The 18007-nt window shown below is 47.3% G+C and overlaps 1 protein-coding gene across 1 annotated transcript in view; it reads left to right on the top strand.

Moving 5' to 3' along the window:
* Positions 1 to 1974: 1974 nt before the first annotated feature.
* Positions 1975 to 18007, top strand: part of TPD52 (tumor protein D52) — a 42741-nt gene continuing 26708 nt past the window's right edge. The window contains exon 1 of the mRNA XM_064442503.1: positions 1975 to 2100. Coding sequence (XP_064298573.1) covers positions 2079 to 2100 — 22 coding nt within the window. The 5' untranslated portion in view covers positions 1975 to 2078. The remainder of the gene's footprint in view (positions 2101 to 18007) is intronic.

The following is an 18007-nucleotide window of genomic DNA, read 5'->3' on the forward strand; positions in this document are numbered from 1 at the left end:
CCATTGTCTCTTTGAGTGGGCCACAGCTGCTAGGGAAATCGAACTGCAGAGTGCCTAAGGGAACTGGGAAGGGGGCACTTCTAAACTTAGACATCTAACTCAGCAAAATTGGTGCAAGGCCGTGTACATTAAGGCTACACCTGCACTGAACAGGGCATTCCTCCGTGGGGTGGGAGGTGAGCGAGTCAGCAGTGCTCTGCTCAGGGCAGTGCTGTGGGCTCACGTGGCCTGGTGGGATTTTCACTGGCAGAGGGTACTGAATCAGCTCTCCATATAATACCCTTTTCCTGGTGGCTAGCTCTTGCTTTTTGGGATGTGCTGGTGAAATATCCCTGCCCCTAAAAGAAGCAGTGAGATGCTGACAGCTTCACTGTTCTACAGGTTGATTCCTGAATGACAGGCATTTCAGTGCTGCCAGGGCTGCTGCTGAAGTAGATGCAGAGTAAAGGAGGGCAAATTATAATGCTGCTGATATTCTTTCACTGCGATTACAGATCACGTATCATATATCAGTTGCTCACTGGGAAAGAGCAGTACTTCAAGTGAAGTACTGTGGGAAAACACCTTTTTTCCTTAAAAAAAAGCAGATGTAGCTTCTCAATATTTATTTTTTGAAATGTTCATAAAACATAACTGAGATATATTGGATGAACTTGTGGTGAGAATCATATATTTGAGCAAATTAATTTCTGTGCTATGAGAGATGAAACAAGGTATAAACATGCAGGGATATATTCTACTTGTTATTTTTATGGCACCACTGTAAAAACCTCCTGCTGCAGCTATGCAGATAGTAGAATATAAGCAAGCATTCCTTTACCCTAGCAAAAGCTCACGTTCCTCAGCTGCTTCATAGTTTGAAAAATACCTGGATTTGCTGCTGCTGTTCGCCGTCCGAAGCAAGGACATCCTGAGTTGGCACCTCCTGGCTCGCTATTGTGCTCTGCTTTAGCATGTGACTGTGCATGCTGGACGCTGGTGACAATCTGGCTATTCACACAGCCCCACGATGTGGAGGCCTTGCCGCTCGTTCTGCACAAACATTGATCTTTTCCAACAAACAAATCCATAGATGTCAGGGCCAGGGATTTACAAAGGAGGGAGTAAAAAAATCTGTTTGGTAGCTTAATGTTCTTGGTAGTTTTGTAAAGCAGCTTGCTGGGCAAACTACGTAATGAAATCTTCTCTGCACTTAATGGTGTTTTAACAGAAAGAGCTCAGGTTGCAGCTATGGAAGTTGTTGGTTTTCTTTTCAACGGTTAAAGCTCTTTTAATGCAGCCACAATGCACCGGTTTCCCTGGTGTAAGTGCTAGCGAGTCTCGCAGGGGAATCTCCGAAGCAAAAACAAAATCACAGTTTAATTTCCGTAACGCGGTGCAATTTGTGAGGGTGCACGTGCTTTCCTAGCGAATGCATTAACAAATCGTGAGCAGAGCCGCCGTTCCGCAGCAGCCCCGCTGCTCTCCCCGCGGCCGCGCTCACGCAGCCCCCTCCCGCTCGCAGCGCTCATCACGGGCGGCAGGTTGCGCCCGCCCTTCCCCACCCAGCCCGGGCAAAGCGAGCGGCAGTTCGCACCCGCCGCGCGCCGCCCGGGGCTGCCCAGGCGCTGCTCGGCAGGGAAGGGCGCTGCAGCCGAGGGCTGGGCCGGGGCGGGAGCACCGCGGCCGCAGGGACGGGGGCTGTGGCGGGACAAGCTCCTAAGCCCCGCTTTAGGACTCCCTAATACCAGGTTCAGAGCGCCGCGGCGCCGTAAGGCCAAGATCCCACAGACAATGGCATCTCTTCAGCGTCCCAGCAGGCGAATCGGGCCGCGTGGCGGCGGCTGCCGCTCCCGGGGCCGGGGGGGTGCCGGGGGGGCGGGATGTCCCGCCTCGCCCCTGCCGCCCCGCCGGCTGCTGGGCCGGGCCTGGGCCGCGCCCCCCGGCCGCTCTCACCTGGGCGGGGCGGGGCGGGCCGCTGACTGACGTGCGGCGGGCCCGCCTCAGCGGGCGCGGGCGGCGCCTCCCCTGGCAGCCGGAGGCGGAGGTTGCTGAGCTGAGCCGAGCCGAGCCGAGCCGGGACCGGCGCTGGGGCCGCCATGGAGCCCCCGAGGGACTCAGGTAGGGCGGGGGTTCCCACGGCGTCTTGCCTCGCCTCGCCTCCGGTGGCCGCGCACGGCGGGTGCCGGCGCCTGGCGCTGCTGTGCGGAGGGGGGGGGGGTGACGACGACGGACGGACAGACAGACGGATGGACGGCGGTTCCTCTCGCAGCCCTTCCGCCGCCCGGACCTGCCCTGCCCGACCCTGCCCTGCCGCTCGTGGCGGGCCCGGCTTGCCGCCCCCTGCCTCCCCCATGCGCTCCCGGGGCTGGGCTGGGCTGGGCGGGAAATCCCCTCAGGCGGTAGGTGTCGCGGCGCGCGTGAGGGTCTCCGCTGCCAGGGCTGAGGTGGTTCCGCCGGCGGCCGGGGCCGGTGCGGGAGAGGGTCCCCCCGGACTGTGGGGCACGGGTGCGCCTCCCGTCGCCTCCTCAGCTCGGGAAATGCGGAACCGGCGGGCGGGTGCGAGCTTCGCACCGGGGCGGGCGGCAGGAACCGGGGCGGCCCCCCCGCCCCCTCTCCCTCAGCGGGCGCCGCCGCTCCCGTGGCGGCAAACGCCGACCTTCCCGCCGGGGTTAGGGGGGAGAATAAACTTTGTGGTCTCACCTAGGAGTGAAAGTAGAGTGGTTCCATTTTAAGAGCGTGTAACTTTTGATTAACCAGTGCTGTGCGTACGGTTTGTTCCATCTTAACTGTCCCCTTCGCAGGGCTGCTCAGCAGCTGGCAGCTCCATTTTGGCAGCAGGGCTGGCACCTCCGGGCGGTGGCCTGCGTGGCTCGCTCGGCTGCGGAAGGCCACGGCGCTTCTCCGGTGTGCGGTTTGCCCGGTTCGGAAGGCTGTTGTCCTAGCTGCCACGGTTGCAATGCTCTCCCTAAAACTTCGTGGTTTGTTTAAAAAAACCAAAACCCTTGGGACTGCTGCCTAAGAGAGTATTTGGTGCCCTGATGAAGGCTGACCTGAATGCGTGCAAAGCAGGATCACTTGCTATAAAAGCTTCTCCCACAAAGGTGTGTTACATATATCCTACTGATCCTTGTATCAGTTGGACTCTCTCACATGCCGTCGTACTAAGCTACACAACAGGTGCTTTCCACCTGAGGAAGTAAGGCAGCCCTGGGGTCAATAAGCTACTTTGTTTGAGTAAGCTGGTAGGGCTGCTTGGCCCAGCTCAGTGTGCGCGACCTTGGACTGATTTCGTTCAGCATTTTCCTGCTGAGTGTGCTTACGATGGTACGAAGCGTTCACTTGTGGCGGTGGCAGTGTTGGAGACGCACGAGGTGCTGGGAGTGTAACTGCTGACTCTGTGCAGTCAAGCTCGCTGCTCTGCCAGGTGAGCTGGTTCAGGCACCAGCCTTGATCGGACCGTGCTCTCATTTAAATGTTTCAAGGCTGCTGGAGTAAACTTGTACAATTAGTAATGACTTTTGAGTTCCTTTGTATATAGAGAAAAGGGCAAGTTATCTTTGCTGAAGTGAAGATAATCTGGTCAGGGGCTGAACCTCCTCAGGGAGGTTCCTTCAACCATTCTGAAGTCCTATGTCTATCTTCAGTAGATGTAAATTAAAAAAAAAAAAAGACAACAAATGCCCAAACTATATTCTTGGGGACTGGCAAACAGAACTGTTTAGCCAGAAAACAGTACAACTGTCAGTTCAATCAGGCTCCAACTACAGGAGTATTAACACAGATATCAGTATTTGTCCTGAAGTTCATTCTTTGTGTTTGAGCCTATTAAAAGGCAAACAGCTTTATTTCAGCTGCAGAGTCTTGAACAACTTCTAATGGAAAAGGAGAGTAAAACAGTGTGGTCTCTTGAAAAGCTTTGGTGACAATGCTGACGCTTTCTAGAGGCTTGTTTTGCTGTTGAACTCATTCTTGTATAAATACTGCTTTGTATGAAAAGGGTACTGCACCTCAGGCTGTATATCAGCATAGTGTATCTGGTGGTGCAACACCTTCTTTCTCTGCCTTTTTTTTGGAGGTGATTATGCTATTTTCTCTTCTGGGTGAGGTGAAGACCTGCAGGTATAGTGGGAAAATCTAGAATAGCCACACACTTGTGCCTGTTCAACTGATGGCTTCTGATACCCTGCTAGTTAGCCTTCAAAGATGCATTTCCCTGGCAAACTGGAGTGCTCACATTGGAAAATGTGCTTGATGATACGGTATTACTCACCAAAGTGACGTACTTGGCTAAAATCCAGGCTGCCAGGTCTTGTCTCTCGGGCTTAAACATCCTGGTTTGCCTCTTCTAACCAGAAATTAATTTAACAGTGTGAGTCAGAGGTTGCACTTTTCGTTGTTATGATGACAGCTTTCTCAGATAGTGAAACTTGGGAGGTGGGAAGAAAATCTAGGTTATAGTTAAGACTGCAGCCTAACTATACAAGGCTAATACTCCAGGTGTAAAATGTTCCAGTCTTCCCTCTCTCCTGAGCGGTCAGATATGGCAGCAGACCTTAAACAGTTGTTACTAGCCTACCATCAGAACCATCGAGGAATTTTTCACTTGAAGTGTCTGTTTTCAGCCAAGGGATGTTTGGCCTGGCTGAATGCTTCTACATGGTGCTCGGTGCAGTCCAACTGCTCTGGAAAGCTTGGGCAGCTAGCGCTTGGGGTCTCTTGCTCTGTGATTACAAGCACCAAAGGATGCGCGTTGGCTCAAGCCAAACAGATGTAATGTTCTCCTGAGATGAGTCCCTTGTTCTATTGCTTTGCATTAAGTTGCTGTGAATAAAAATCTGGTCTTCCATTGTGTGGACTCAGTTGCTGAATGGACTAATAACTGCAGTTGTGTTTTTACAAAGATTCTGGGTGCTTTTTCTTTTTTATCCACAAAAAATTGTGTACCCGTTTTTGCTTGCAAAAACAATCTCTCTGTGGCTTGCCCCTGTTACTGTTAGTGCTGGTACAGTTCACCACTGGAAAAATAAGGATGAAGGTACCCCAACGGTAGAATCGGTGTGCTGACGTGCTGTAAATGAGAAGACTGTCACTGAGCAGTCTCGTGAAGGCGTGCAGCATGGCACAAAAAGTTATCTAGTAATACTGCATCTCTGATGTTGTGTTTAGGGGGTTCCGCTTATGCTTCAGCAGCTCTTTACTTACGTAACCTGGTGTCTTTCAAAATCTTTTGGCTTTGTGGGACTGAGGAGTTCCAAAACACTACACATGATTTCCTGAGAGAGTATGTACGGCTTTCTTTTCCTAGAGCCTTGTCTTGCATTTGTGGGGCTGACAAAAGGGACTGTAATGTTCCTTTTGTGCAGAAAGAACTTGTTGCTGGCAGTAGGACAAGATTTCCCCTGTTGTCCTAATTAACAAAGCTGCACCTTTTTGTGCTGTTTTATTAGTTTTCTTTGTCACTAGGTGCTTACAGTACTGTAGGTAAGAGGTTTTTTTTTCTTAATGTGCAATCATGAAATCAAACACTTGTAAGTAAGAGTGCACAGCTGTTGTCAGAACTGCAAAGGAAGAATGATTTCACTGAACTGAGCATTTGTAGCAGTGACTTGAAGATAAGAGGGAAAAAACAGCAGAACAGTTACATCAGTAGGACCCTTGAAAGCAGCAAGTCTTCCTCTCTCTTGCATGAAAAACTCGGAGCGGGGGGAAGGAGGTGGAAACTGCACTGTTCTGACTCAGGCTGAGGGTCCTGGCTTGACAGGGTGGCGTTACGTGAGTTATTTAGTGGCGTTCCTATCCTCCCCCCTCAGCCGGTGCCTGAATGAGGTACTGAACTGCAGGGGATCAGTGCACTGTGTTGGAGGGACGGTGGAGCCACTGCTGCACAAGCAGCTGCCCATGTGTCAGCATGGGGTGGGCAGCTGGAGGCTGGAGCAGTGACAGCTGTTCCTGCCCTCTCCAATGCTTAGGCATTGAAGGGTAACTTGAACGCTTCATTCATGCCCACACCCACTTCAGGAGGATGTGGAGGAGGGACCCTACCCAGCTCTCCCAACAGTGGAAAGAGTCTGTTGCTTGTGGTATGCATGGATCTTCTGTCCCTGTTTCCTATAACCAGTGCTGTCACATGCAGTCAAGACAACCCTTCACCCAGCCAGAGTAAAGCCTGCTCTCAGACTTCTGGGAGTAGGGAAGGCTTAGCTAAGGATCTGCTTCCTTTGATCCTCCAACGAGGCCAAACTGTAGCTGCCTAGGGCTTTTGAAATCCCAATGACATGAAATAGATGCAAGTCCTGTGTGTTCCAGTTTCCCACTCTTTGAAGCCCTGAGAAGCAGCCCATGGGTTCCCCCTTCTCCCACTGCAAATGCCCATATAAGCAATGGGGGACCTTGGAGGCTTGGTCTGACCTTGCTGACTCAAAACAAAGCACTGTGCCTCGGCTCGGGTTTAAGAACTGCGCTGATGCAGGCTGGGCAAGTGCCTTGCTCTGCTTGGTGTGGGTGCTTTGTCGGTGAAGTGGGAACAGTTGATTTTTATGGCTGAAGTTGGCTGCCATATGTTAACACCTCTCCTAAAGCTGGCCTGGGCATGAGTGCTATTGAGCTGCTTTCAGCTGTGCCTGGAGACTTCTGAGCATGGCCCCTTCCATCTGCAGGGGCTGGCAATAATCACATACTGTGCTAGTCTGCCTTGGGAATTTTATTTGTATTCATTTTTTTGCTCCTGTTTATCTTGTACATTCATTTTTTTCCCTTGTGTTCTACAACTGCTAATTACAGTAGCCCTTAGCTAACAGCATCTGCTTCATGAGCAAGATCTCTGCTTAGTCCCGGGAGGAGCTGGCTGGCAAGGGAAACAGGTGTTGGGGCTTCTGATGCTTTCTCCCGTGCAGTGACCCTTCTGGGTGTGGGCACCCTGAAAGCTGCTTTGGCTGACCTAAGTGTTGTAAAGGCTGGGATGCTGGGTAGGCTTTGTCCTCTTCCTTAACAACCATTTGCCCCTTCAAAAGGAAGGGGTCCAGGTGATTTTCATGGGAAGGGAGCCCCTCAGTTAGTACAGAGAAGCCTTGTGTGAAGTCAAGGGACTAGATTTGCCATGCAAAATCAGTGAGTTATTTGTGGATTGCTGATTCTTGAGGGTGGTGGACGTTGCTGCAGGTAAGGGAGGATATCAGCTGCATCTCTTCTGAAAGTGATGTTTCCATGGCAGCAGATACAGTGCAGGGAGTCTTCCTGAAAGCCAATGTTTTCTTGACCATCTTTCAAAAGAAAAAAAAAAAACACAACCAAAACCAAACCCAAACTACTCCATTCTTAGTTTAATAGGAAAGAAAAACAGTGTCGGTTGCTGAATCCTGTGCAGCAGACATCTGATGGGTGTGGGTTTTTTTGATGTTTTTAAGAGAAGCTCACCTCCAGGTAGGATGATGATGACCCCACTGTTGCCTCCACTGGAGTCTTTGTAATATGAGCACTTCTGATTTGGGATTTGCTATATGGAGAAAAGGAGGTGTTTACCCTTTTCCTTTTAATATCCTGCAGTGAGTAAGCAGAAAAATGTCAAAGGGTGACTGAAAGGGAAAGCAAGCATTAAGTGAGATTAAGCGCTAAATTGAAATGCTCTTGTTCAGCCAAAACTGTCACTCTGTGGCAGCTTCAATTTAAGACTCCAGAGGGACACCTTTCTTTCCTGTTAAAGGTAGCGAGCATCTTCAGAGTCCCTCATTAAGGTGTGAATTAGCCAGAGCCTTCACTCAAAAACCTTGTGTTGGAGGGTAGGCTTTCAACCACAAACCTTCTCTTTTGAAAAGGCCTGCAGTAACAGACCAGCTCCCCCTAAGTTTCTAATCTGGATCTCTCCTGAAAGTTCAATGCCACTCCTGCCATTTCCTGTTGCTCCTCTTCCTCCTCCTCCTCCTCCGCCCCTGGTTAAGGAAACTGAAAGAATATGTAGCTGTGTGTTGGCTTTGGCAGTTTGGCAGAGCAATACCGTGAGCTAGGGTAACTGATGTTGAATATGGTTGCCCTGCTATGAAAACACTTACTTCTGGCAGAGGTGTAGACAGCTGTATGGATTTTTCTGCTCCTGCAGCTACAAGTGGTGGCAATTGTCTGCATGAGTCTGCAGCCAGTTGCCCTTGGGGATGGTGGGGGCAGTGCAGCGGAGAGTACACTGCCTGCCAGCAAATGCTGGTGTGTGGAAAAACACTCATTGTGCTATTACTTGCTCCCGAACAGAAAGGGCTGATCTGATGCTATCTATCGAGAAACTAGCGCTACTGTTGTGGTGTGAATGCTGTCGCTGAAAGAGGCAGCTTTCCTGTTTCACAAGCCGACTTCTCTATTGCAGAGCGTGAGAGCAGAGCAGTAAGTGTCCTTGGATGCTCACTGACTGTGGAGTGCTCCAGCAAATGTATACACTGCCTTGGCTGATGCTCCATTAATTTCTGCAGAACAGAGGTCTGTAGGAACATGCTGTGCTGCGCACAGTTTGGAGTGACAGGCTTCTGCACTGCCCCTCCCCTGCTTGTACCCTACCAGCAGCACAACAAATGTGTGCTGTGCTTTAAAACTTAACAAGCAAAGAGGAAGCATGCTTTGTGTGTGTATATATATAAAAGAAAGCTAATAACATATTCTTAATGTAATTGAAATTTTAATGATCTAATTCAAGAATCATTATTAGCTTCTCTCTCATTACAGAAGACGACTATGCACATGAAGTCTTAGTAATAATAAAGGTAACGTTGTATGCACTTAGTTTTTACACCTTTTCCTGATGTTATTCTCATCCTTCCCCTGGCTTCTGAGGCCAGTAGTGTGGTTCTGGTGGTGGCAGGGATATTATAGCAAATTGTCATTATTGTGACTCCTTTGCTGGGAGGAATAGGATGTTGAGGGCTTCTTCCTCACTGTAGGATCCACTGGGGTCCTTCTGTTATGTTTGCTTTTTACTTTTAATTTGGTCTTTCTTTCATTGCTCTGAAAGCTCCATGTTACATTCAAATCTATTATATAAAGTGCCTTTTATGTATTTTAGATATTATTTCTTTGCTCTGTAACCTCAAATATTTCTGTCCAGCTGCACATCTCTGGTGATTGATGACTTCCCACAGCTGTAAGTCTTCAGTGTCAACTCTGTGCCCTATTACTTATCATGCCGTGCCTGTACTGTCACACGCTGTGTCTCTACTTTGAGATACACCAAGTAAAACAAAGCTGCAGGTGAATCAAGAAGAGACCAGACAGAGCAAGTCTGACAAGCCTCTAGCCCTGAGGCCTTGCAAACTTGGTTCAAAGCTTATGGCCTGTTACTAGCAATGGCAGTATGGTTATCGTGGGGTAACAGGAGCTGGTGAGCAGCTGCAGCTTGCTGGGGGTGGTGGGAGAGCCTCTCGGAGGCAGAACAGTTTTCTTCCTGTTTTGCTTTCCCTTCTCTGTGAGCTAGAGGGGAGTGGAGTTTCATCACAGCCCCTTAAGCCTGGGATATAGATGAAAAATGTGCCAAGGGAGGCAACCTGGGCTGGAGTTGGTATTCTCAGTTAGGTGCTTCCCCTGTGCTTTGCTAGGATCAAAGCCCACGCTTGGCAGTGATCTTGGTTCATGAGAAAAACCTCAAACACTGAAAAAGAAGCTTTGTAAGTTAACGTTTCTTAGTTGCTCTTTAGCATGGCAAAACTGCATGTTTTAGCTGTGAGCAGTGGGGATGTTGCTCATGTCTGTTTTGCTTTGTTTACTTTAGAAAAAAGTACTTTAACTAAACTATTAGCAGGAGTCCTAAGATAAGCAAGATTTGCTCTTCCTAGAAAGGTTGGACTAGGTGATCCCTGAGGTCCCTTGCAACCTGGGGTTCTGTGATTCTGTGAAAAAGGCATCCTAATCATCCCTCTCTCTTCCACTGTTCTCTGCCTAAACATGTAACATGTCATGGCTTTAGAAAGTCTTGATTAACTTGATAAGGATAGCAGAATTTAAAAGAACCCCCCGCTGCTTCCACCCAACTTATCACTGTCTGATGTTCATTGCAGTGCTCTACAGCAGTCCAGTCTCTGGGAATACTCGTACAATAGTGGACATCTGCAGCCACTGGCAGGAAGGGCTGCCTTTGAAGAAGGCCATTTCTCTAAATTTGCATCTTCTGGTCACCTGTAGTCTCTGCAGAGTAGTCTAGGGTCCTGATATGTCCCTGTCTCTGCTTTCCCTCACACAGGCTCCCGGGAGTGGAGCTGAACAAGGACTTGCCCACAAGCATCTTTAAAGAAGCTGTCCTGTAAGTAGGAACCAGTACTTCCAACCCAAAAAAAGGGGTCGGGGGTATGAAATGGGCACAGCTCACACTGGCTGAAGTGCATCTTGCTCTCTAGTTGCCATATTGCTCTGTAGAAGACAAATCTGTTCAAAAGTGTTTTGCGTATACCTGAAGAGTATTGAGAAGCAGGCTGAAGGCTGAGCAGGAGCCCCCAAATCAACTGCTGTTTTTAACTAACCTGCTGACTCTTCTGTGCTCTTTGATTACTGTTTGCAAAGCTTAGTTTTATGTCTGAACGTAGACAGGCTTCAGTCCGCATGAGTGGATTGCACGCTGCTGCATGCTGTTTCCATAGCACCACTCAAATCTGTGCTAGGCAGTCCCTGAAGAGGCTTGCTGAGCAGCTGACGTGTGTTCAGGGATGAGGAGCATCAGGAGATGTACCAGCCTAATGCACAGGGTGGGGAAGGAACCTTATTTAAATATTGATTTTGCTGCTGCCAGATGTCACTGTCTTGGCAGAATGAAAACAGGCCATTATACTGCAGTGTGCTTTGCTTGGAGCTGTGAGCTCTTAAAAGCACCATTCACGCTGTGTGTTTCATCTCCTCAACAAGCTACTTGCAGCGTTGTGCTTCAAAACTGGTGTGGGTTGTTTTTTATTTTTTTTGAGGGGATTTGATCTTGAGTGAGCGGATAGACCTGCAGTGAGTTCTTGTATTTTTCTTCTCCCAGGACTGCTCCGGTGCCTGCCTGGCAGGTATTTGTTTTACCTTCTTGTCCTCTGGGTTGTGACAGCCCTTTGCATCCACTGCCTAGGCAGACTTTTCAGGTGCTGTGCACCTGTAGTGCCTCGAGTAGGTGGTGTACAGGCCCTTGAACAAGGGGGTGTGTCCTCTGTGCATCTACCTGCTGTGGCCAGCCTATTGCCATGTGATCCGTCACCACCTCTGGAGTCAATTGAAAAAGCAGGGAGCAGGAGTTACTGCAGAGGATCCCAGAGACACATTTCTGGACATCTGAAGGTGGCCAGGTGATGTGTTTAAAATTGCAAGCTGGGGTTGTGCTGCTGCCTGCCAAGTAGTTGCTCATCCCTGACCTTCTTACTGAGCACCATGTGGGTCTGGTTCCCTACTTCTCCCAGGTTTCGGGCCGGGTTTGGGCCACTGTATGCTGTCTTCCCCACCAGCTCCTGCTCCAGGGTGCATGGGGACATCAGGCCCAAGCATGGGCTGGAGACACACACCCCAAACCCAAGTTAAGTATGTGTGTGCGTGTGGGATCCTGTGCTCCACAGAAGTTGGCTTTTAATTTATGTAGCTTAACTGCTAAAAACTCTACTGTGACTTCTAGCCAGCTACTACTGTTGTATGATTTAAGTGCAGTAATTTGGAAGGAGGGAAAGACTTTAAAGCTTTACTGTTGTTTTCTCCAATAAATCAGTCCCTAACTGCAATAAAGGTGTTTCTGGACACCCACTTTAAGCCTCCTAATTTGAAGACTCTGAGGAAGGAATAAAGATACACTGCTGCCATTTAAATAACTGTTTCTAGGAATCAGTCTTAAATACTAACTTTTTCTGAAATACATTTGCATTTCTTAGCGCGCTTCTAGCAAATGCTGAGGTACAGCAGTGAGACCTGTCTGTATCTTGTGAACTACTACTTGAGTGTTGTATACTGCTCTTGATGCTCTGCCAGGGCTGCAGATCAGTCTAAATCATGGTCCTTCCTGAGTTCAGAGTTTTGCTAGAAAACAGATTAGCGCTTCACTTAGTCTAGCAGAATGAGTGTGGACACTAAGCAAGTAGAAGTAAACTTTTTTGCAAAAGTAAAATGCAGTGGTTGAATGTTTTTCTTTTTCATAAGATTTTGATTTCTAGGTGTGAACAAGTCCTGCCTTCCTGCCCTTCATGTTAATCTTTAAATACTCAATCAACTAAGTTTTTTCTTTTCTGGAGGAATCTTTTGAGTATTTAATGTTAGGGGCAGAATCCAGTTTTGGACTGCATTGTCTCCAACATAATTTGTTCAGAGAAACGCATCTACTGCAAGTGTGCGTTTTATTACTCAGTTCCAGCAACCAGTGCTGCTGCTCAATATAAACTCATTTAGTTGTGTTTCCCATCGGGGAGAAAAAACCCAGAAGCTCATCAGGCATGTAACAACTGCTGGAGAGGTGTTGCGTACATGCAGGACGCTGTTGCCGTGTGCCGTGCCACACTAACTGCCTGCTGGTTAGATTGGTTAGACAGTACAGAGCTTGTGTGTAAAGAAGCAAGAATATCATGGCTTTGCTGAAGTGTGTATGGGGGTAGTTGTTCAGTATGCTTCCCCACAAACCATGGTTCTGAAGACTTGGTTTTAACAGACCAGCAGTGTTGTTGGAAAGGCAGTTAGTGCTCTGAGAGCATAGCTGGGGTGGTAGGTGAGCCTTTTGCCTAACGTACCTCTCTGGGTGCATTGCTTAAAACACCAGCTTCTGAGCTGCAAGTTGTTCGCACTGTTAAGTGTATAATTTGTTCCTGCAAATAGTTCTGGGTTGAGGCAACCTCCAGTATCAGTACAAGCTGGGGGATGAAGAGATTGAGAGCAGCCCTGCAGAGAAGGACTTGGGGGCACTGGTGGATGAAAAGCTGGACATGAGCCAAAACTATGTGCTTGCAGCCCAGAAGGCCAACTGTATCCCAGGCTGCATTCAAGGAAGTATGATCAGCAGGTCAAGGGAGCTGATTCTGCCCCTCTACTCTGCTCTGGTGAGACCCCACCTGGAGTGCTGTGTCCAGCTTTGGAGCCCTCAGCACAGGAAAGACGTGGAACTGTTGGAGCAGGTCCAGAGGAGGGCCATGAAAATGGTGAGAGGGCTGGAGCACCTCTCCTATGAAGACAGGTTGAGAGGGTTGGGGTTGTTCAGCCTGGAGAAGAGAAGGCTCTGGGCAGACCTTATTGTGGCCTTCTGGTACTTAAAGGGGGCTTATAAGAAAGATGGGGACAGACTTTTTAGTAGGGCCTGTTGTGACAGGCCCAGGGCTAATGGTTTTAAACTAAAAGAGGGTAGATTTGGACTAGGTATAAGGAAGAAATTTTTTACAATAAGGGTGGTAAAACACTGGAGCAGGTTGCCCAGAGAGGTGGTAGATGCCCCGTCTCTGGAAACATTCAAGGTCAGGTTGGACAGGGCTCTGAGCAACCTGGTCTAGTTGAAGATGTGCGTGTTCATTGCAGGGGGGTTGGACTAGGTGACCTTTAAAGGTCCCTTCCAACCCAAACCACTCTATGATAAATCACAGACACTGTCTGAATCTTTAATTAGGAAACTTATGCAACCCTTCAGGAGTATTTGGGGCATCCTGCTTTGATACCTTTCTGTGTAGGTTGCAGATAAACATGAGCGCTATGGTTGAGAAGAGCAGTGGTGATAGGTTTCTGCATATTTCTAAACAGTAGCAAGTGAAAGCTGTTAGAATTAATGCTCTGAAGCTGAATGATGTCAGCTGGCTTGCATGCCTGTCACTGAGCAGGTTTTTTGGTGTGAAAGATTTCTGGAGATTGTATAAGAAGGAAAGCAACTTGAGTGTCAATAGAATCTGCAGAGCAACCTGCTGAGTGCTTCCTGCAGTGGCAAGGAGTGTTTTTGGAGTAAACAGCAAAAGGGAGAGCTTTACTGGAATAAATTTTCGGTTATCTTGAATTCTGTTCTATCACACTGGTACGTGAAGTCTTAAAGATACTTCTGTTTCTTATTTGCAGTTCAAGAGCAAACTTCGCCTTGGTTAATCACAGAAACGTACTTCCCTTATATCCCCAATGAAAAGCACTTTCCTACTCAAGAATGCATCTTTTGAGAAGGTGAAAATATGGAATGGGAAGAGGGATATGGAAGTCAAAGGAAGACCTCTGTGTGTTGTCAAGAGGAGCTGAGAAGATTTTTTTTAAGCTCTTTGGGAGGGAGAACTGATAAGTCGAGGACAAAGCAAGCATCAAGTAAAGTAACTGAACTCCTATAGTCTGCCTGTTCCAAGGCACAAGAGAGGTCTGATGTCCCCTTCATGTGAGGTGGTGGCAGCAGCATTTCTGAGGGCTGTGGTGGCTTCTTAATAATAATGCCATATCACAGCTCCCTAGCTGAAGTGCACACTTGAGGATTGACAGCTGGGAACAAGCAGTATGCAAGGTAGTGTTTGGACTTTCCCCTTTTCAATATTCTGATCCAGTTTTTATCTGGCAATAGAGAATGAAAGACTGAATTCTGTTGTGAATAGCTATTTAAGCTCTGAACTATTCCGAGTAGTTTCTGTGCTGATGGTCAAGCTATGACGTGCCAAACCTGCTGTAACAGTAACCTGCTGGGTGTTAGACCAATCTTTAAGTGTGAAGTTTGAAGTTCACCAGGCTAATCCATTAAACAGAACTGATCTATTAAACTCTGGCTGGAGCACGACCAGTACTTAAAGCAGCTATGAATATAGGTATTTTTTTGTTTGATGTTTACAGTTGTGAAATGGGATGTGTGATGGGTTAGCTTGTGCAGTAGGGGATGATGCTAAACTTAGGCTTCACTTAGCAGTGCAAAGCTTTATTCTTAGGGTTTGCAGTGATGTTCAGTTTCAGGTCAAATACTGTGAGGAGGCAACTTGTAGAAACAGCAGTGCAGTTCTGGATCAGTGGCTCACTAAAAGCACTGGGGGTGTGCTTTTGTTAAAACAAAAAATCTGAAACAAAACAACCAAAATCACAGAAAAACCAAACAAAACATCCCTCCTTCCCTTCTTTTCCGCCCTTCCCCCCAACTTTTAGGGCTGAAGCTCAATTTCCTTCAAGACACATCCTTCAAACTTTGATCCTTCAAACCCACTGCGTTTCTTCCCTCCCCCTGTAGCTTTCATCACATCTGCTGTACCAGAATCAGGAAAAATGTCTGCCTGACTTTGTGTTCCTCTAGTTATGTCTTTCAGTAAAATAAGTGGTTTAACTTGCTCTACTTACTTTGCAGTGTATAAGTGAGATCAGCTTATGCAAGCATGCTGATGTTTAGGAAAACTTACCTTTGTGTGGAATGGACTGGGACATGACTAGAGAATGCATAAATATATGAATACTGCTTGGAAATCTTGAGATACCAGTGCTTTTCTGAACTGAACCTGTGTAGGCTGTAAAAAAAGGCAAATATAGATTGCCTGTAATGTTACCCAGAGGTGAAAAGTGATGTCTCGTGGTCAAAGTCCAATCTGATGGAAGGAGGTACGTTCAGTGTCTTCTAGGACCTGGAAGTCCTTGGAAGCTTTATATCTTTGTGGGGAGTCGTCTCTGGACGAACTTTCTTGACCCTTTTCTTTGCCTTCCTCTGCTTTTGGAGTGATTAGTGTGTTATGACTGTTGATTTGTGTGACAGCAGTATCTCTGTAGGCTGTTTCATTTAATTTACTGTCCTAGTCTGACTTGGAGTAGGAGCAAATGTCTCTTAACAGGATTTACTCAGCTCAAGCAGCATTAAAAGTCATTCAAGGACATATCAATCAGATAAAATCTCAGAGTACTTATTAATATAATGGGAACTTCAGTGGTCATAACACTTTAGATTAGAAGATAAGGTAGATGCATTATCTGCATTATATTAGAAAAATATAAGCCAGTCAGCGCAGTTGGTTCGTTAGTGAATTGCTGCTGGTTCATTGCCTGCACAGTTGCAGGATTCTCCCTCTTATCTCTTAAATGAGATTGAGTAGTGCAGAAATACTCAAGCCCCAAGTCTTGAGTTTGACCAGTTTGCAGCCCTTGCAGAATGTGGTTCAAGGTCCCTTTGCTAGTGACAGCCATTGCTCCAAATCAGTTTGGAAGCATTGCAGTAATTGGTGCTGCCCAGCTGGTTATGCCATGTAGCAGTTATGGGCAAGTGGCAACCAATTTCTGGAATAGGACACTTCAAGCACTCCACGGTTGGATGGGTGACTGGTAAAATGCTGGACTGTAAAGGCACAGGTAACGTATCTTGCTTGATACTGCAGAGGAAACAACCCAACTTATTTTGTGTTTTCAAATGTCAGATACCCAATAATAGTGAACTGCTGCACCAGTGTGCAACAGCACTTCATAGTGGCAATCTATCATTGTGCCATTAGCACTCCAATGCTAGGTCTTATTTTCTGGAGTGGGCCCACCAAAATTTCAGGTGGACTCACCAAAATTATGCAGTGGGTGAGAAATATAGATTAGTATGGGCTTGCCTTTGTTGTGCTTGGATAAGCTGTGTAACTGGCTCAATGTCTATTGTTGGGTCATGGACAGACTGGTTCTCTGAAGGGTTTGTGGTAAAAAGCATGACTAGTTTAAAGGTGTGACTTGACTAGTTGGGGAAGGGGGATCAGGGTGTTCTTATGACCTGAGAGATTTCTGGGGTGTATATGATTGCGTACTTATTGTACCAGTGCACTGCTTCTGACTAGGCAGGGTTTTACAGTTTCATGGACTTTTCACACTGTCTTCTCAGATAAGCCAAGAGCAAAAATATTAATACAATTTCTACACAGATTGCTACTTGCAGTTGCTTGGGTTGGAGAAATCATACTTTAAGCGTTAGGCAATTACACTTGTTTGATAGCACCAGTCTAAATCTTAAGCTTGGTTACTCAAGGCCTGAGAAGGGAAGAGAGTATCAACCTGGTGGTTGCCATCATCATGTTGCATTATTAAGCAAAAAACTTATCTTTGTTGTGAATAACTGAATAAGGAGCCAGACTAATAAGGAGTGCAGCTAAACCATGTAACCAGTAACTTGTATGTGGAAGTTCTGGCAAAAATTGTATGTTTTTACAGCTTTGCAGTTTCCAAGAACATGATGTAACTGCAAGGAGCTGGAAGACTTGAGATATCATAGAGGTTTGTGCTACTTAGGGGGGACCACTTAAAAGTTCCTGGTGTCCCAGGAACTTTTGCATAGCCAGTTCTGTTTGGTAAGAGTGTGTACAATGAGGGCTAGATTCAGCTGTAGGTTTTCAAATTCATTTCCACATCTTAATATGCATTTATTGGAGGGGCGTAATTCTCTTCAAAGTTGCAATAAGCTTAAAGCTGGGTCTGAGGACAAAAATCATTAAGTTAGGAGCCCGGGCTCTTGTTCACTTTTGCACCTTACTGAAATGGCTCCAGGCTAGTATCAAGTACCTTCAACTGACTTCTGATATATTTTTTGGATCTGTTTTAAGCCAGCTGGTGCTGTGAGCCTAGGGGAGGGCAGGGTAGCCTAATGATGGGATTAGGCAGAAGAAAAAAATAAGGTATCCAAACAACCCGCCAAAAGGTTGGCTGCCAGGCTTCCAAATGAAGGCTGCCACAGAGCAGGGTGTCAGTGTAGGTGGGATCTTAGAAAAGCGCAGCCAGCTAGCTGTTTTATTTGTTAGTGTTAGGGATATTTGGAGTGGAATTAGGTCAAAAGGAGAAGGCTGTTTTGACAAGGTAGAGCTTTCTATACTTTGTCTTTTGATGGTAAACTTAGCAATGCTTCTAACAAATTTCACTCCAGCTGCTGTTCTGTGTGCATCCTCGGTGACTTGAATGACAAGGCTAACTATGTCCCCAGCACAGAAGTAACTCTCCCAGTACTTTTGAAGGGTAAACTAACATCTCTAGCTGAACCAACGTGTGTTTGGAAGCTTTTGTGCCAGCTTCTGTGTTGACTGAGGAGCTTTGCTAGGAGAACCTGAGAGCAAGCACTGCGGAGAGTTACTGGAGGAATAAAGGAAGCTGCACTGGGGTGGGTGAAGAATAAATTGAGGAGTCT

The sequence above is a fragment of the Phalacrocorax carbo genome, chromosome 2 (assembly GCF_963921805.1).
Source record: "Phalacrocorax carbo chromosome 2, bPhaCar2.1, whole genome shotgun sequence".
NCBI classification, from domain to species: Eukaryota; Metazoa; Chordata; class Aves; order Suliformes; family Phalacrocoracidae; genus Phalacrocorax; species Phalacrocorax carbo.